General features: G+C 42.3%; 1 protein-coding gene across 1 annotated transcript in view; it reads right to left on the bottom strand.

The window, feature by feature from the left end:
• Positions 1 to 1,237: 1,237 nt before the first annotated feature.
• Positions 1,238 to 20,211, bottom strand: part of OSBPL2 (oxysterol binding protein like 2) — a gene marked incomplete at its 3' end in the record, with an annotated part of 70,227 nt that continues 51,253 nt past the window's right edge. Inside the window, 7 exon segments of the mRNA XM_015818139.1 lie at positions 1,238 to 1,361; positions 2,900 to 3,019; positions 5,721 to 5,844; positions 9,814 to 9,903; positions 11,058 to 11,165; positions 14,953 to 15,135; positions 17,613 to 17,710. Coding sequence (XP_015673625.1) covers positions 1,238 to 1,361; positions 2,900 to 3,019; positions 5,721 to 5,844; positions 9,814 to 9,903; positions 11,058 to 11,165; positions 14,953 to 15,135; positions 17,613 to 17,710 — 847 coding nt within the window.

Below are 20,211 nucleotides of genomic sequence, written 5' to 3'. Positions count from 1 at the left end.
TATCCCGTTATTTTTATCAATGAGAGTTTTAATTATAAGAGTTCGTACCTGGAGCCTTAAAAAGGATTATACCATTTGTATATGAGAATTATAACAGAATAACAGAGTTGGAAGGGGCCTTGGAGGTCTTCTAGTCCAACCCCCTGCTCAGGCAGGAGACCCTATACCAGGGGTAGGCAACCTTGGCTCTTTTATGACTTGTGGACTTCAACTCCCAGAATTCCTGAGCCAGCATGGCTCAGCTTGGAAACCTCTCCCTTTTCCCTCAGCATGGCTGGCTCAGGAATTCTGGGAGTTGAAGTCCATGAGTCATAAAAGAGCCAGGTTTGCCTACCCCTGCCCTATACCATTTCAGACAAATGGTTGTTCAATCTCCTCTTGAAAGCCTCCAGTGTTAGAGCATCCACAACTTCTGAAGGCAAAGCCGTTCCACCGATTAATTGTTCTCACTGCCAAGAAATTTCTCATTATTTCTAGTCTGGTTCTCTCCTTGATTAGCTCCCATCCATTGCTTCTTGTCCTGCCTTCAGGTGCTTTGCAATTATACTGTTTTTCTAAATATCTCTAGAACATGTTCCTACCATTTACCCTTCAGTAAATTCCCTTGTCCTAAAATAGGTTCACAACTTCTACCAGACTCGGTGCATGCCAGGACTGCCCTTCAAACAGTAGTATCTTCAAACAGTACCGTGTTTCCCTGAAAATAAAACCCAACTGGAAAATAAGCCCTAGCCCAATTTTTCAGTATGCTCATAATATAAGCCCCACCCCCAAATAAGCCCCAGTTAAGACGGATGTATTTAGTATCGCATTTCCCCGAAAATACAGTAAGACCTACCAGGAAAATAAACCCTAATGCGTCTTTTGTAGCAAAAATTAATATAAGACCCGGTCTTATTTTTGGGGAAACTGGTAATACTATGGCCATGATACCAACTACATTTGATGTGATTAGCCTCAAGTACAGTTAATATGATTCTTCTCCATTCATAAATGCATCTTTTTTCTCATCTGTCACATTAAAATTTGCAATTTTATAACAAGATCTACTGGTTTACAAAGTGTACTCAACACTTTGGGGGTATCAGGATGGAGCTTTCAAATTCAAAGGATCAAACCATCCTTGGAATGCACAGAAGAGAATAAGATATAAGGGCATCAACTTGGTAAGAAAAATATAGCTTTGCTTGAGGTTTCTAATCTGTGAGGGCAATGGCCGCCTGAATATTACACGTACCTATCTCTCCATTTTCCATATGCCTTATGTCTGGTCTTAACCGACAGTCAGTAGGAGCCAAGATATCTTCCATGCCCTTCTCCAATTCATTAAGAGTGACAGCAAAACTGGTGAAATTGTACATCTGAAAGCAGAAACAGGAATGTAAACACACGGCATGTAGTATATGTCATCTCCCTCTCTAAGAGCCTTGAGGGAGTTGGATGGCCCTATACATTTTCTTAATAAATGAATATTAACTATGCACATTTATTATCTGTTAAGACATAGGATAAAAATATTGTGCTCACTGAATTTATGAAGTGTATTCTACGAGGATCTGGGATTGCATCATTTTTGTTTACTGGATTACAATCTGGTACCTCTACTGGGTGGATAGACTTATTACACATGCATTTCTCAACCTATCAGCTTAACCTATCAACCTACTAACAACGTGGCACTTAATAAAGATAGTCCCTTGTCTCCTTCAATCTTTAATTTGGTTTCTTCTGTTACATCATCTATAAATTAAGAAAGGCATAGTGGCACTCGGCACTGCATATAAATTGTTCTAATATGCCAATGTTATTATTATGGCTTTTCTTGATAACTATGTAATTGTATGTTCAAATGATACAGCAATATTTTACATTCTGACTGTGTTATGAATTGCAGTAGGTCTAATCTGTTGTCTTTTCCATCTACTATATTAGTGGTGGCGAACCTATGGCACGCGTGCCAGAGGCAGCACTTGAAGCCCTCTCTGTGGGCATGCGTGCCGCCACTGCCAACAGCTTGCGCAGGTCCATTAGGCTGCCGCTGCTGTCCGGGGCGGCAGCCGCACCCAGCACAAAGGAGGCGAAGCAGCCAGCTAGCGAGCTCGAGTAGAGATGGTAGAGCACGCCCACACCCATCAAGCCAAAGGCCACCCAGAGCAGGGAAAGCCAGATCCCCATCGGCGCTATGGCCCCTCAGTCCCAGCTAGGATTGCATGCCTCCCTCCCATCTATGCTGGGCCTCCTGCCCACCGCCTCACCCGCCAGAGACCCCCTGGATCTCCCCCAACCCTGCCCGGCCCCCACAGGCGTTCCCCCCATGAGCAGCATCGAGGTGGCCATGCCCACCCCAGCCATGCTCACCCAGTCTGCCGTGACAATCGCAGCCATGCCCACCCAGTGGGCACCACAATGCCCTGGCACTTTGTGATAAATAAGTGGGGTTTGGGTTGTGGTTTGGGCACTCGGCCTCTAAAAGGTTCGCCATCACTGTACTGTATCCATATATTTGGAAGGAAGGGTGAACCATTGCAAAACCCTGAAGGACCATGTTAGCGACAGATTGCCGTGGAGCAATTCACATATCTCGGTGAATGCTGACAGGTGACCCTAACCTAACCCGATGGCACAAAATCAAAATATCTATAGACTACTATGGAAGAGATGCAAGTTAATATCAATTCCATCCAAGTTGCAAGAAAACCCGTGGCTAATAAGCAATTTTACAGCATCAGAATTAACCCTTTTTCAAGTATTTTACAACTTCTGATCCTTTAATTTATTCACAGATCTTTAACATTCTAAAAGGAAACACATACAAGATTTTTTTCTAATCTACTGATGTGCTTTCCGTCAAGTACATAATATGTAAAAAAATCCACCTCCAATACTCAGAGCAGCTCACCTGTGATGAATTTGATGGCCTTGAGCTTATCCTCCAAAGTAGCTTACTACCAGGTATAACTTGCACAGTTTCTTGGATCTCTGGCATATCGTCGGCTTCATCATTTTCAGGGTCCTCTCTCTTAAAATGAAATAATTAGGCATATTCAATCAAAAGAGCATCAAGGAACTTATGAACTACTTTCCAGCCATACATACATGGCTTCCATTTAGGCACAACGCTTCCTGGTTTCTTAAACCAAAGGTTCTGGAAGACCTTAAACAGCAAGCTATGATTTAAGGCAGAATGTTTCCAAACTTGGCAACTTTAAGACTTGTGGACTTCAACTCCCAGAATTCCTCAGCCAGCCATGTTGGTTGGGAAATTCTGAGAATTAAAGTCCACAAGTCTTAAAGTTGCTAAATTTGGAGATCTCTGATTTAAGGGCTCCCAACTCTTTGAACTATGGTGCTGGAGAAGACTCCTGCAAGTCCCCTGGACTGCAAGGCAATCAAACCGGTCAATCCTAGAGGAGATCAACCCTGACTGCTCTTTAGAAGGCCAGATCCTGAAGTTGAAACTCAAGTACTTTGGCCACCTAAGGAGAAGGAAGGACTCACTGGAGAAGAGCCTAATGCTGGGAAAGATGGAGGGCAATAGAAGAAGAAGGGGACGACAGAGAATGAGGTGGCTAGATGGAGTCACTGAAGCAGTAGGCGTGAGCTTAAATAGACTTTAGAAGATGGTAGAGGACAGGAAGGCCTGGAGGAATGTTGTCCATGGGGTCCCGATGGGTCGGACACGACTTCACAACTAACAACAACAACAACTCTTTCCCAACATTATCCAATTTGGATATCCTTGGGGGAGGATTTTAAAAACCACAAAGCCAATTTAGAAAAAGACATGGGAAGAAGAATGGGGAAAGACGGAGCATCCAAGTTCATTTATGGTGCAATGAACTGTTGAAGCAACAACACGTAGGCTCAATCTCCCTCTCATTCCCTGCAGCACAGAAACTTCATTACATACTTCCATACCTCCATACTCGTTAAATTAATCTTCTCAGGCTAAGCTATGTTATTCAAAACAGAAAAAAAACAGTAACTAATATTAACCATAGTTAAAGGGAGGAAAGTAAAAAAGAAGCAACGGATAGCTGGTTCACATCATTTTACTTCTCCGTATTTTTCTATCCTTAAAATCCATCTTTGCTTCAGCCACGCCATAGACCCGTGGTGGTGAACCTATGGCACAGGTGCCAGAGGCGGCACTCAGAGCCCTCTCTGTGGGCACGCGTGCTGTCGCCCCAGTCCTAGGCCTTCAGCTGGGTTTTATAAAACCTTTTCGCTTTAGGCCACCGCCGCCGTGTGCAAAAAAAAAGGTTCAATCAGTCAATTTCAACTTCTCGCGGGGAAAAAAAAGATCTTGCAAAGTTGAAATTGATTGATTGAACTTTTTAGTCCCACCCAGTCTGCCATTACCACCGCAGCCACACCCACCCAATTGGCCACACCCAGCCAATGGGCCACACCCAGCCAATGGGCCACACCCACCCGACACTCAACGATGCATAAGTGGGTTTTGGGTTGCAGTTTGGGCACTCAGTCTCTAAAAGGTTTGCCATCACTGCCATAGACCATGTCATTCATTGCCTCTTATTCATTAAAATCCCCACTCTCCTCCTTGCCAATGTCTGCTCCTACTTTACTCTCACTCTTGTACTATTTATTACAATCCCCCACACTCACAAGAGCCAAAAATATCTCTTCTTTCAATTTCACCCCTTTGCCTGCTCATTTTATCAACAACTGTTCTAAAAGCCTCCCATTGCAATGAATTGCAGAAGGGAGAACAATGTACACCATTTCTTGCCTTTGGCAATATGGGCAGCGTATAGGTTGAATAAATAAATAAGGATTTCCAGATACAGGCAAACCTCAACTTACAACCGGTCACTTAGCCACCATTCAAAGTTACAATGGACCTCCCGGAGCTAATTACGACCCCCATTCAAAGTTGCAAGGCCAGCAGCCCCCTCGCCCTGCAGTCAACATATTGGGTGCTCAGCAACCACCTGCATTTATGGCCACAGTCACATGGCCACAATTTATGACTGGTGTATGCTTTTGATTTCTGGCAAAAGAAAACCCATTGCGGACAATGGATTTGTTTAATGGCTGCAACACTGGCTATGTGACCGCTGCAAAAATAGTTGTAAAATTGGTACAGTCAATGACGATTTGCTTAATGATTGGCATATTTATGACAATAATTCTAGGTTCCAATCGGGCCATAAATCAAGGACTAACTGTAATCCCTGATTACCCTGGACACCACCTTGAATAATCCCAGAATTTATCAAGGTAAAGATGATACCCTTATCGCAAGGGTAGGCAACCTTGGCTCTTTTATGACTCGTGGACTTCAACTCCCAGAATTCCTGAGTCAGAGCTGACTCAGGAATTCTGGGAGTTGAAGTCCATGAGTCATAAAAGAGCCGAGGTTGCCTACCCCTGGTATAGGGTTTCCTGCCTGAGCAGGGGGTTGGACTCGATGACCTCCAAGGTCCCTTCCAACTTAGATACTGTAGATACTGTAAACCAGGGGTAGTCAACCTTGGCTCTTTTATGACTCGTGGACTTCAACTCCCAGAATTCCTGAGTCAGAGCTGGCTCAGGAATTCTGGGAATTGAAGTCCACGAGTCATAAAAGAGCCAAGGTTGACTACCCCTGCCTTATCGTAACCTAAGCAACAATCCTCCCATTTGCACTGTATCCTGTTTAGAAAACAATTTTATTTAAAAAGATGTGCAAGCTCCTTTATTTTCATAAAACTTACCGGCTTTGGTTTCTTCTGATCGCCACCTTTTCTCTCGTTCTTCTTGTAGTTTTCGTAAGAGTAAGGATCAACGCACCACAAGCATTCTGTCCATTTCCCATAGATCACTGAGAGTTTCTTCTTACTGTTTTAAAAGATATTTTAGCTTACTCAGATCCTGTAAATTTCCAGCCTAATTAACATCTGATAGAATCTAACTCAGCCCTAACAGCACAAATGAAATATGTATGAGTGTTAACATGGGCTTATGAGATTAACCTTTCTAATACGAAGGAATGTCACTCTAACTACCGATACTGTAGTGTTATTTTTCTTTCCCACAATCAGATGATCTGGAATAGGAGTGGCAAAAAAAAAAACCCCAAACCCAAGGTGACATGAAAAGTTATCATATCTGCCATTTGCTGGAAAGAACCTCAAAACATAAAACACGACTTCTAGCAGCTTTCAACATACTCTCACCTTAAGTTCACACTTTCCACAAATTGGCTTTTTTTTGTTTTTTTGTTTGCAAAACTATAGATGCTGAGACTCTAGAAAGAGTACAGAGAAGAGCAACAAAGATGATTAGGGGACTGGAGGCTAAAGCATATAAGGAACGGCTGCTGGAATTGGGTATGTCTAGTTTAATGAAGAGAAGGACGAGGGGGGACATGATAGCAGCATTCCAATATCTCAGGGGCTGCCAAAAAGAAGAGGGAGTCAAGCTATTCTCCAAGGCGCCTGAAGGCAGGACAAGAAGTAACGGATGGAAACTGATCAAGGAGAGAAGCAACCTAGAACGCTCCAACACTGGAAGTTTTTAAGAAGAAACTGGACAGCCATTTGTCCGAAATGGTATAGGGCAGGGGTAGGCAACCTCGACTCTTTTATGACTCATGGACTTCAACTCCCAGAATTCCTGAGTCAGAGCTGACTCAGGAATTCTGGGAGTTGAAGTCCATGAGTCATAAAAGAGCCGAGGTTGCCTACCCCTGGTATAGGGTTTCCTGCCTGAGCAGGGGGTTGGACTCGATGACCTCCAAGGTCCCTTCCAACTTTATTATTATTATTATTATTATTATTATTATTATTATTATTATTATTATTATTATTATTATTATTAATCATTATTATAATTATTATAATTATAATAATAATAAAAAGTAGTCAACTTATTTCCAAGGCAATAGAAATCTAGAAATTAAATTAGGTGAGGAAAAGAATAGTTACAGAAAAATGGGTGGGATGGGTGGGATGACAAATTATAAGGCAATCACATTTACTTCATATTCCAGACTGCAAAAATTGATAATAAAATTCACGGTTGACATTTTTCTTATTATGCGTTGAGGTAGTCCTCAACATAAGACCACAACTGAGTCCCAAAATTTCCACTGCTAAGCGAGACAGTTGTTAAGTGAGTTTGGCCCCATTTTGTGACCTGTCTTGCCACAGCTGTTAAGTGAATCACTGCAGTTGTTAAGTTAGCACCGAGGCTGTTAAATGAATCCTGCTTCCCCCATTGACTTTGTCAGAAGGTCGCAAAAAAGAAGAAGAAGTAATCACATGATCCTGGGACACGCAGCTGTCATAAATACGAGCCAGTTGTCAAGTATCTGAATTTTGATCACGTCACTATGGGGATGGTGCAATGGTCGTAAGTGCGAAAAATGGTCGTAATTTTTTTCAGACCATGGAATCTGACTGTTTTAGAAAAGAAATTCCTGGAACCTCTGATCAAGAGGGGTGGGAGAGAAGAGCAACAAAGATGATCAGGGGACTGGAGCCTAAAACATATAAGGAATGGTTGCTGGAATTGGGTATGTCTAGTTTAATGAAGAGAAGGACGAGGGGGGACATGATAGCAGTCTTCCAATATCTCAGGGGCTGCCACAAAGAAGAGGGAGTCAAGCTATTCTCCAAGGCGCCTGAAGGCAGGACGAGAAGCAACGGATGGAAACTGATCAAGGAGAGAAGCAACCTAGAACTAAGGAGAAACTTCCTGACAGTTAGAACAATTAACCAGTGGAACAACCTGCCTCCAGAAGCGGTGAATGCTCCAACACTGGAAGTTTTTAAGAAGAGACTGGACAGCCATTTGTCTTGAATGGTATGGGGCTTCCTGCCTGAGCAGGGGGTTGGACTAGATGACCTCCAAGGTCCCTTCCAACTTTATTATTATTATTATTATTATTATTATTATTATTATTATTATTATTATTATTATTATTATTATTATTATTATTATTTCAGCCCTCTCCAATTCAGTCCCTTATGGAAAGCACCTTTTCCCTATTAGTCCTGCAGAGCTCATTCAAGTCTTTATGGCACCCAGTTTGAAAAACCCCAAACTCTAGAACAGTATAGGTAGACCTCAACTTATGACCGGGCTTTCCTTCGGGCTATTTATGACCCAGATTCACAGTTCCAATAGTCAGGGGCCCTCTGGGGTCACATGACCGAACTTCAATTCTTCTGCAGGTTCTGAGTTTTTGCTTGATTAAAAAATACAGGAAACCAGAAGTTGCCTTTCAGCTTTACGTTTTTATTCAGCTGAACAAAGACAGGCTCCTCTAAAACAGAGAAGTCCCGAATGACAAGAAATCCTTGTATTTATTCTTTCTAATTACATAAGCAATCCACCCAGCAAAGCTGACACACATAAGATAAAGATTTCGCCCAGTAAGTCTGGCACACTGTAGATAAGAAGGGAGAAAGCCGAAGTAGCTAAAAATGTTCCCTTTTGGGTGTTTCCCTAAAGACATCGTACGTTCCAGGGTAGGTTAGGACATTGGGTGTTTTCCTTGTTGTCCTTTCATGATCCTACATCCATGACTCTCTGCAAGTGCCCAAAGACAGCAGGGCCATCTGCACATATTCACTATTGATACTTCCTATGCTGTCCCTTAATTCCGAGTCAACACAATCACTCAGCAACACAGTCCCGTTTATGACTCTTGGCAGCGTCCCACGGTCATGTCATCACATTTTACAACAGTTTTGCCAAAATCTGGCAAAACTGCCCCATCGCAAACAAACGGGTCACTTAACGACTGAAGCATTCACTTAACAAACATTAAGTGTTTGCTTAATGACCACAAGAAAGGTTGCAGTATCAGGTCAGTCACAGGACTGACCTGTTTTACTACCCGTCGTGATTTATAACTCTAAAGGGCAGGCTTCTTTACAGTCGTACGTCAAGGACTACCTGGCATGAAACTCAGGTACTGGAGAAATATGAAAGACTTTGTACACTGCTATTTCCTCAGAAATCGGAACAGATTTCTGTATGTTTCTTTTCTGTAGAGCCAATTGGAAAGATTTTCCATATGGGAAGATAGTGTATAACCATTTAGATCAGGGGTGTCAAACTCAATTTCATTGAGGGCCACATCAGCATTGCGGTTGCCCTTGGGGGTGGCGGCCAGGGTAGGTGTGGTCTACTGGGTGGGCGTGGATGGAGTGGGTGTGGCCTACTGGGTGGGCATGGCCAGCTCTATATCATTCACGTCAAGGGTGCCTGTGGGGGCCTGGGCAGGAGTGGGACAGATCTGAGGGTCTCTGGCAGAAGGGGGTGGGACCAGGGCAAGCGCCAAGGCATGGTCCATTTCTTCATTCCTCACAAAGGGTGACACCTCCCCAGCATGCACCCAGGGGACGGGGGCGACGCGGCAGGGGCTGGTTCCTCGCTGTTTCTAGACGGCCTTGTGGAGCTAAGACTGAATGTGTTTCAGCATAGATGGCCACCACAAAATTGTATATTGGCTCCCGTCCGGCCTGGGCCAGGGCCAAGGCAGCGGGGGCCGTTCCCTCACTGTTTCCAGGATGGCTTCGCAGGCCACATGAAACCACTTTGCGGGCCACATCCGGGGCCCGGGCCTTGTGTTTGACATGTCTGACTTAGATCAAGGGTCTTCAAACTTGGCCCTTTTATGACTTGCGGACTTCAACTCCCAGAATTCCTCAGCCAGTGTGCCTGGCTGAGGAATTCTGGGAGTTGAAGTCCGCAAGTCATAAAAGGGCCAAGTTTGAAGACCCCTGTCTTAGATCCATTCACCCCTCCAAGGTCCTTCTCAGCCCTATGATTCTATGATTCAGAGAGATCACTTACGTTTTGTCCTGAATGTAGCCCTCTATTCTGTGAAGCTCTTTACCAAACAGCCCACATGGTTTAAAGTTAAGAATACATTTATCTCCAGTACTATAAAAAGAAAAGAAAACAAGTTGCAAAGCGCTAAGATCTCATAGCAAAAAAAAAGGTTCTCCCCAGTCAGTATCTGCATCATATTATTTATTTATTTGTTTATTTATTTTTGTATCCTGCCTTTATTATTTTTACAAATAAACTCCAGGCAGCGAACATATCGAACCCAGCTTCCCCAGCTTATTTTCCCCACTACAACCAACCCTGTGAGACAGATCTGGGATGAGAGAGAACGTCTGGACCAAAATCACCCAGCTGGCTTTCGTGGCTAAGGCAGGACTAGAACTCCCAGTCTCCCAGTCTCTAGCCTGATGCCTCAACCATTAGACCAGGGGTAGGCAACCTTGGCTCTTTTATGACTCGTGGACTTCAACTCCCAGAATTCCTGAGCCAGCATGGCTCAGCTTGGAAACCTCTCCCTTTCCCCTCAGCATGGCTGGCTCAGGAATTCTGGGAGTTGAAGTCCACGAGTCATAAAAGAGCCAAGGTTGCCTACCCCTCCATTAGACCAAACTGGCTCTCTGTTTGTTTGTTTGTCTGTCTCTCTCACAATGTTGCTAATCACTGTGCTCTTGATTATCGCAACCACTCATGGGCAGTTTTACCACAGTTTGGGAGAAAGGGCCAGTTCTTCCAGGGAAGGCGGGGGGAGACAAAATATAACAGCAGACATGTACAAGGCCATCTTCACACCTAGATGGATGCTCAACGCTGTGCTCAGTGACAAAGGACAGCAGAACCTAAATTGGTTTCTTTTTTAATACTATTTCGAACCCCACTGAATTTAAAAAACAATATTGCAGCCTGCACTGGAAGCACTTTTTTACTGTAAAGTGCTTGCACCCAATCCCTAAATAATTTACTGGAGTTGAGAAGCTTTAAAATTTCTACAGGAAGATTGCAGAAAAACCTCAGCAGTAACAGAGATTTTTTTACATATTCCGCCCCTGTGTTAGAAAGAAATATAATAATTCTTTAACGCAGGCTCATCTCTTCCCACGCAAACAGAAGAGAGATATTAAAATTCCACAGAAACAAATCTTTATCCTTCAAACTGCTTCTGCCAACAGGCAGAACCAGATAGACACAACTTCACAGTGATATATATTACATTTGACAGAACACGAAATGTCACATAAATGAAAATTTACCTGTGATTTATAATTTCTACTGTTCCGTACTGTTCTATCCAGAGCTTGCCAATAATTACATTATGTACACAACAGGTAGGGTTACTCCAAGTGTAAGCTTCGCGGTGTCTGTAAGTGAAGAAAAGAAGGTTGATCAGATGCTTAGAAAATAATAAAATAAAATAAAATAAAATAAATAAAATAAGAAAATAAGAGACAGAAAACCTGATTACAGGCAGTCCTTGACTTACAGCCATTGAATGATTTAGTGATCATTCAAAATTACAACGGATAGAAAAAAGTGATTTATGACAATGTTTCACACTTATGACCATCCCCACGGTCACATGATCGAAATTCTGATGCTTGGCAACTGGCATGTATTTACGATACTTGCGGTTTCCTGAGGCGATATGACTACCATTTCTAACCTTCCCAGCTGGCTTCTGACAAACAAAGTCTATGGGGGAAGCCAGATTCATTTAACAACTACATGATTCACTGAACAACTGCAGTATTTCGCTTAACAACTATGGCAGAAAAGGTCTCAAAAATGGGGCAAAACTCACTTAACAACTGCCTTGCTTAGCAACAGAAATTTGGGGCTCAACTGTAGTCATAAGTTGAGGACAACCTTACTGTCCCAGATCTTGAATTAATATAGTGATAAAGTATAAGATTCACTTATAGACAAGAATCACTTGTTGAGATGGATGGCTACACAAATTGATCAAATAAATATATAAGATTTCATTTTGTTTGGCATTTTGCTTTCTGGATGCAAATTTCTGTGGGTATTTTTTTTTTTTAACTTTATTAATCACAATTTTACTGGTGTAAAGTGCCTAGAGTCCTAGACTAACCAGACTGTCTCTAAATTTATGTAAATAAATATGTTTATTAAATAAAACTGAAAACAAACTAATTTTTAAAACCGTAATGCAAACATTAACCACAAAGCAACAATGAAGAAGATGAAAATAATAAATGTAACTTTAAAAATGTATTTTGTAATTGATTGGAGGGAAGGGTACCATGTCAAAAGTTTTTGTTTTAAGTTACTTAATAATCTGAAAAGATTGGTAGTGATTTGTAACAGCTTCACACGGTAGGCAGGTTGGGCTAAAGCAGTAGTTAGAAAAAGGAGATTTCACTGGAGCTTCTAAACCAAACTCATTACATTCCTAGCAGCACCAACACCTTGAAATTTTTGAAACTTACTCAAGATATGAACTCAGCAAACATAAAATCCTAGAACTGACAACATCCACTTAATGTTTGGCAAAATATTTTCTTGTTCTACCATAGATCAGCAGCTACATGAAACAAAGCCTAAATTGCATATTAAAATGTTTCATTCTTTCCTCATCCATCATTTAAAACCCATATAAACCCTCAATCACAAATGTTCCTTAACTGGAGAAAAAAACATATAAACAAATTAACAAAGAAAATGCCACTTTAAGAAGACATGGCATTTTTTTTACAAAAAAAACAGTTAGATATTCTTTTACTATTAGGAAGAGGGCCAATTCATTGAAATGTGGTACTTTTTTCTGTCTCTTTTTATTACACAACTAGCTGTACCCGGCCACGCGTTGCTGTGGTTCAGACAGGTTAAATGTTTTTACCTGTCACAGGTGTGACATCTATATAATAGTAGGTATATAAAAACACACATGTATTCGAATGCATTGTTGTGTCAAAATTTCAAAGCAATTGGTGAAGAACTTTCGGAGATTTAAGATTTTGAACAAACGAACATTTACATTTTTATTTATATAGATAATGGACGATACCCAGAATTAATATTGTCTTCCAAATTCACAATTGATGAACAAAACAGTGGATGGCTTAGATTGTATGCCTGCTAAGGTTTATAATATGACCAGCAACGTATTTTTATTTTTCCCCACTGGAATAAGTGCAATCTGGATCAGAAAACCTTTCCTCTCCATGTAAATACCGTGTTTCCCCAAAAGTAAGGCCTGCACCAAAAATAAGCCCTAGCTTGATTTTTGGGGTGGGCCTAATATAAGCCCTACCCCAAAAATAATCCCTAGTTTTGGGACGAGGCACACAGCTAAAAATCAAGCTAGGGTTGGGGTGGGGAGTGGAGCTGCCCCACTCGCCTCACACCCACTTACCTTGCAGCCAGGCCTTTCCTCGCCAGCCCACTTCTTCTTCTGAGGCCTCTTCTGTAGCCAAGCCTGCATTTCTCAGTCACAGAGCTTTCCGGAAGGCCCTGCAGCCAAGAACCGAGCTATGGATTGAATCCATAACTCGGTTCTGCAAGAACTCAGCAGCCGAGCACCAAGCTATGGATTGAATCCATAACTCGGTACTCGGCTGCTTAGGCCTTTCGGAAAGGCTTGACTGCCAAATGCAGGCACGAATGCAGCTGCAGAACTTCGGCCCTAGAAGAAGTGGACCGACTGGGTGGGGCTGTCGGTGCCGGAGGTGAGGTAAGGCCTACCCCGAAAAGAAGACCTCATGTAAATTTTTACAGATCACATTTAATCTCTATACATTCTAGGAAAACTATGTGTTGCATGAAGAGGTGAATTTCCATTGGCTATGAATCTCATTGCTTTTAGTTTGAAGGGATAATCCTGACTTTCTTTGGCATCAAAGAAAAATGCACGCATTGCAACAGCTTCACTGCTGTTTATACAGATTATACTTGCTTACTGATGAACTTGCTGACTAACAGATTACTCTGCATGATCAGTAATCACTTTCATCCCTGTTCTCACTGATCATGCAAAGTAATGTGTTAGTCAGCAAGTTTATCAGTAAGCTCTATGAATTTATGCTCTATGACAGAGGTGAGGAATGATGGCCCCTTTATGACTTGTGGACCTCAACTCCCAGAATTCCTGAGCCAGCCATGCTGGCTCAGGAATTCTGGGAGTTGAGATCCACAAGTCATAAAAGGGCCATCATTCCCCACCCCGCTCTATGACATGTTAAAGCAAGCATGACTACTAATATAGTTTCTCTCTCCCCCCTTCCTCCCTTCTTCTGTCTCTCTCTCTCTCTCACACACACACACACACAAACATACAGAGTTACAGCTGTTGCAGAACAAAGCCACCAAGTAAAACATTAGGTCAGGGGTCTTCAAACTTGGCCCTTTTATGACTTGTGGACTTCAACTCCCAGAATTCCTCAGCCAGGCAGTTTGAAGACCCCCGCATTAGGTACAGATACTTCTTGACTTATGACAGTAATGGGACCCACACATCACAATTGTAAGTTGTAATGGGAGCATAACCATCAGAAATTCAAATCCAGGTTGTAAATAGCCCCTCCAGTAGCTATATTGTAACTCTGAACTGTGGCTAAGTGACTGGTTCATAAATTGAGGATTACTTGTATTGATGACAGTGATGCAACTACAGAGTAATTAATTTAAACTTTCCTAAAAAAAATTATGCAAAGCCACAGAGCAGGTGTAATTATTACTATGTGGCTCTCACCCAGTCTTACAGCAATAATTAGATTTCATTTTAAATAGACTGGCATTTATCAGCCAAAAATTAATTGATTAGTACATATAAACTAATAGCAGCTATATAAAGTGTCATTCATCAACGGGATGCAGTGCACTGATGATGTTATCTAGTATGGTAATGAAAAATCTGTAAGAGATCCACCAGCTTTAGAGAACACCAAAGAACCCACAGTTTATCCCTGAGCTACAAATATTCTCTTCTATCAATATTGATATTTTTGCACTATAATTTGTATTTGTGCTTAATACGATATTTTGGGCATCTGAGTTATAGAAACTTTGAGTTATAGAAACTTAAGACCTCATATGCAAACATAATCCAGAAAAAGATCAATACATGAAAATTCCTTGGTAGAGATAGCTATTAAAAGGAAATACCCAGACAAGAAAGATACTTACTTTATCAGTTCCAATGTTATGGTTCCCCGGGGTTCTGCTTCTACGCTCTTCCCCCAAAACTTCAATTTAGGATAAATTGAGCCATGAAAAACGAAGTCCTGGTTTAAGCCTTCAGAGTAAAATGCGCTGATAGGTGGATGATGACTGACCTGTTCAGAAATCAATCTAAAACCTAAATCATCCCTAGAAACAAGAAAAAGTGATCACCGGTATAAATCAGTTACTGAAAAGAAAAACTTCAAATTACTGTAATCAAACATTTGTCTATCTCTTGTAACAGCTTCCTTTCTTATTTGTTTCATTACTATATTGCCAAAATCAATTATAATTACTGCCTTTGCTGCACTGATGATGTTACCTAGTTTGGTAATGAAATGTCTGCAAGAAAATAACCAAACTCAGAGAGCTAAAAGGACCCCACAGTTCAATCTTGAGCTACAAATATTCTAACAATAGAAATATTAGAGTACCAATTTGCACTGGGCAACTTCAATGCTCAAAAACAGAACAAGTGCCTCTTGGCTGTCGACATCCAGTTTGAGAATCCAAATAAAACTCCAGATTCATTCCGTTTCTGAAAATCTTGTTATTGTTGTTAATTGCGAAGTCGTGTCCGACCCATCGCGACCCCATAGACAACGTTCCTTCAGGTCTTCCTGTCCTCTACCATCTTCTGGAGTCCATTTAAGCTCACGCCTACTGCTTCAGTGACTCCATCCAGCCACCTCCTTCTCTGTCGTCCCCTTCTTCTATTGCCCTCAATCTTCCCCAGCATTAGGCCCTTCTCCAGTGAGTCCTTCCTTCTCATTAGGTGGCCAGAGTATTTGAGTTTCAACTTCAGGATCTGGCCTTCTAAAGAGCAGTCGGGGTTGATCTCCTCTAGGACTGAACGGTTTGAACGCCTTGCAGTCTAAGGGACTCGCAGGAGTCTTCTCCAGCACCATAGTTAAAGGCCTCAATTCTTTGGCGCTCAGCCTTTCTTATGGTCCAACTTTCATAGCCATACATTGCAACTGGGAAAACCATGGCCTTGACTATACGCACTTTTGTTGGCAGGGTAGTATTATTAAATACTAATGCATGGTAATGTTGAAGCAAAAATAACTCTGAAGTTCCAGATACCAGTTCATCGAATTAAACAATAATTTCCCCAGCCAACCCCCCCCCCACTCTCACGTAGTCCAGGTAAGCAATTTCACTTTGTTATGGGAACCGCCTGCTTCCTCTCCACACCCGCTACCGTGTCCTTGAAAAGGTTTCAGGCTCTCGCGGTCTTCAGCGAAATCATAGAGGTTTCGTTTCTCCATCTAACCCATTCTAAAGCAACACCTCCCCCCCCCCTTAGGCTAATGGCAAGTTTATTTATTTATTTATTTATTTATTTATTTATTATTTTGATTTATATCCCGCCCTTCTCCCGACGGGACTCAGGGCGGCTCACAACCTATTTAAAAACAAAAACATACCCACAATCCCCACCGAATTATTATTATTATTATTATTATTATTATTATTAGACTTATATGCCGCCCTTCTCCCCACAGGACTCAGGGCGGCTCACAGCATATTAAAACAGTACCAAAGCATTATCCCCAATAAAAACCAATTAAAAACAAATATTTACCGCTGTGTCATGTTAAAATAATAATTAAAATTGTCCCTATTTAAAATTCTCCCTAGGCCAGACCCGCTTGCTGAAAAAGCCATGTNGGGCGCGGCGGAAAGCTAGGAGATCCGGAATCGTCCGGATCTCGGGGGGTAGTTCGTTCCAGAGGGTGGGGGCACCCACAGAGAAGGCCCTCCCCCTGGGGGTCGCCAGCCGACATTGCTTGGCCGACGGCACCCTGAGGAGGCCCGCTCTGTGGGAGCGTACCGGTCTGTGAGAGGGAATCTGTGGCAGAAGGCGGTCAATTAAAAGCCAAATATTTAACGTTGTGATTTCCTGTTTAAAATTTCCTTAAAATAAACCCAATTTAAAATCCTCTCTAGGCCAGGCCCGCTTGCTGGAAACGAAGAGTCATGTAGCTGCCAAAGTTTCATTCTTGACATTGGCTTTATGAAAGGCCGCTTGTTACCAGTCAAAGCTTGGAGGTAAGTTACTCTATCAAGTGGAGACCACCCTAGACAACACTTCCAATCCTCCCTGGTTTTTACCCTTTATAGGTCATTTCCCTTTTGCTTCTTCAGGTTCAAAACTTTTTATTCCTAACCTGGTCTGCCACAGAAGCAGCAGAGTGAAATTTACACAATATTTACCTTCCATGATGTGGTCATTCCCAGCTAGAAATTCTACAAGGGACGATCTCGAAAGATCTGGAAGGCATTATGTTGCGTAGGAGTAGCCTATGCCAGGGGTAGGCAACCTTGGCTCTTTTATGACTCGTGGACTCCCAGAATTCCTAAGCCAGCATGGCTCAGCTTGGAAACCTCTCCTGTTTCCCTCAGCATGGCTGGCTCAGGAATTCTGGGAGTTGAAGTCCACGAGTCATAAAAAAGCCAAGGTTGCCTACCCCTGGCCTATGCCATTTTGAAACAGTCAGGCATCTGGCTATCTGGCTAGTACCTTTATTCACAAAATCCAACCTGAAGACATTATTTTGGACCAGGAGCCGGCGACATATAAGGCACATTCCCAAATGAAATTAAGACTGTAGCCTCACCTGATTAATTCATATGTTTCTCCAAGGAGAGGGTTAAACGGTTTGCCTGTTCTCTCCCACTGAGCGGCCACAGCAGACACGGCAAAAGCAGCAACAGCCTGCAAGATGCATGATGGGTAAGAGTTTATCCCACAAAACAGAAAATAACCCAACTTGCATTCTTAATTATTAATGAAACAACGTAATGAAACAGTATTGTTAATTTTCAAATGCAGCTATCCAGTTTCCCCCCACAATTTGGGAGTGACCGGCACACACTGAAAAGATTAATAAACACACTGTGGGCACACTTAGTGCTAAGTGATGGGCGCATTCACAAAATGATTGCTGGGGGAAGAGCTCCTCCATTCATAAAAAGGCCGATTTAGGCAGATTCCTACTGTCACTTCCTCTAGAATAATGATCATGTCGCTTTTTTCAGTGCCACGGTAACTTCAAACAGTCACTAAACAAACGGTTGTAAGTTGAGGACTACCTATATAGGCATTTCCCCCATTCAGATCCATAAACAGGACCCTGCGTTTTTTTCCCCCAAATTCCCTATCCCATCCTTAATGTGCCTCCATCATTTTTTTTTCTTTCCTTCCATACCAAAAATCCAAAGCAGTTATTTCGTTCAGAGAAACCCTGACCGCGTATAATTTAATTGCCCTTTCTGATACTTTTTCCCAGCTCTTAAATATTTAGTTCATGAGAAGCATTCTAATTACTGTTCCAAGTGTGGCTGCATGATCAATTAATTCCTCTTCTAATGATCTCCAACGTGGACTTTGCATTTTTGATAACAGCATCTCAGTAGGTCAACGGTTTTCTTGTGAGTGATACCACAGTGTGGGAGAATGACCTACGGAATGATCAGATAAGAGGAGAGCCCACAGTTGCTTAACGGCCAGAGGAAAAAACTTGGGAAGGGCCCATCCTAAATGATCAGGCTATAAAGTCGGGAGCGTTGTACTTTCAGACTTCCAAGATTCTGTTAATGCAGCCTTACAGTAAAGTAGAATTAGTTTATCTGGCTGCGTTACCTGTCTCATTTACCTGGGAGCTGACATCATAGAATATAATCCTACAGTTTTCTAGCTTTATCGCTTCTGTAGGACATAGAGTGGCTGTCACAAATACATAAGGTAAATCTGTTAAACCAGTGGTGGGATTCAGCCAGTTCGCACCACTTCGGCAGAACCGGTAGCTAATTTTTTGTTGCCCAGGCCCAGAAATGGACTTCTGGAAGCGACATCCACACAGAGAACCGGTTGTTCACATATTTGAATCCCACCACTGCGTTAAACCCCTTCTTTGGATCTCCATCTTCCCATTCCCCCTAACTGAGTTGCAAGTATCTGGATAGAAATAGAGGGAGTTGTAGACTTACAACAGTTCATTTAGTGATCATTCAAAGTTACAACGGCACTGGAAAAAAATGACTTCGGACCGCTTTTTTTACACTTACGACTGTTGCAGCGGCCCTGTGGTCACATGATCAAAATTCAGACACTTGACTAATATTTATGATGGTTGCCGTGTCCCGGGGTCACGTGATCACCTTTTGCCACCTTCTGGCAAGCAAAGTCAATGAGGAAGCCAGATTCACTTAACAACAATGTTACTAACAACTGCAGTGATTCACGTAACAACTGTGGCAAGAAAGGTCATAAAATGGGTGCAAAACTCACTTAAAAACTGTCTCACTTAGCAACAGAAATTTTGGGTTCAATCGCGGTTGTAAGTCGAAGACTACCTGTATCTCCCCCCAGTGAAAGAATTCTCATCCAGGACAGACAGTTAAGCTATTATCTATTCTTGAGTGCACATTTCTCTGCAGGGGAGAGATCACCCCCTTCCCCTGATCTAAACTCTGACAAAATGGCTCCAGTTTCTCCACTGTAAGCAGGGTGACTAAACCTTAGTGGTTTTGGAATACGTGATGCCAGTAGAAATCCAACATTGCACTAACAACAAGTACATGGTTTATATTTTCATACATACAACAGTGTGGCTACATGAGAATTAAGCTAATTGAAGTAAGCTATAGAGACCCACATCTATGTCCCAAGAGGTAGGAATAATTAATCAATTCTCACAGGAACAGCAACGGTAAAGTTGCATGACTGAGCAAAACAGCACTGACAACAAAGAAACAAACGGGCACGTTCTGCTTCGTTCCATATGGCCTATCGCACTTATCATCTTTTAATGTTTTATTGATTGTATTGCAATTTCTTGGTTTGAGTGTTGGGAGTTGCCCAGAGGTATTGAGAGTCAGATGACATGCAGGTTTCAACAAACAACAAAGACAATAGCAGTCTTGCCAGGCACAGTTCAGCCTATTAGTGTCTGTGCTCTCTGAAGTCAGAGGATTTTAGTATCAAACCAGTCAGGAAATCTGTCTTATAGTCCTTAGTATTCTGAGGATCTGGAGCCAGGTACTGATTGCACATAAGGAAACTTCTAACTGCCTCTCCTGGCCTGGAAGAGGCTTTATAGAGCTACAAATTATCTAGAGTCACCAGCTAGCCTGCAGTCTTGGTTGTGAGCTTTCCATGACCTAGCGCTCTCTCTCTCTCTCTCTCTCTCTCTCCTTCTTTCCCCCCTCCCCCTC

The sequence above is a fragment of the Protobothrops mucrosquamatus genome, unplaced genomic scaffold (assembly GCF_001527695.2).
Source record: "Protobothrops mucrosquamatus isolate PMUCROS unplaced genomic scaffold, P.Mucros_1.0 scaffold683, whole genome shotgun sequence".
Classification (NCBI taxonomy): domain Eukaryota; kingdom Metazoa; phylum Chordata; class Lepidosauria; order Squamata; family Viperidae; genus Protobothrops; species Protobothrops mucrosquamatus.
Note: the sequence above shows the minus strand (reverse complement) of the source record. Positions and strands in the feature narration are given on the sequence as shown.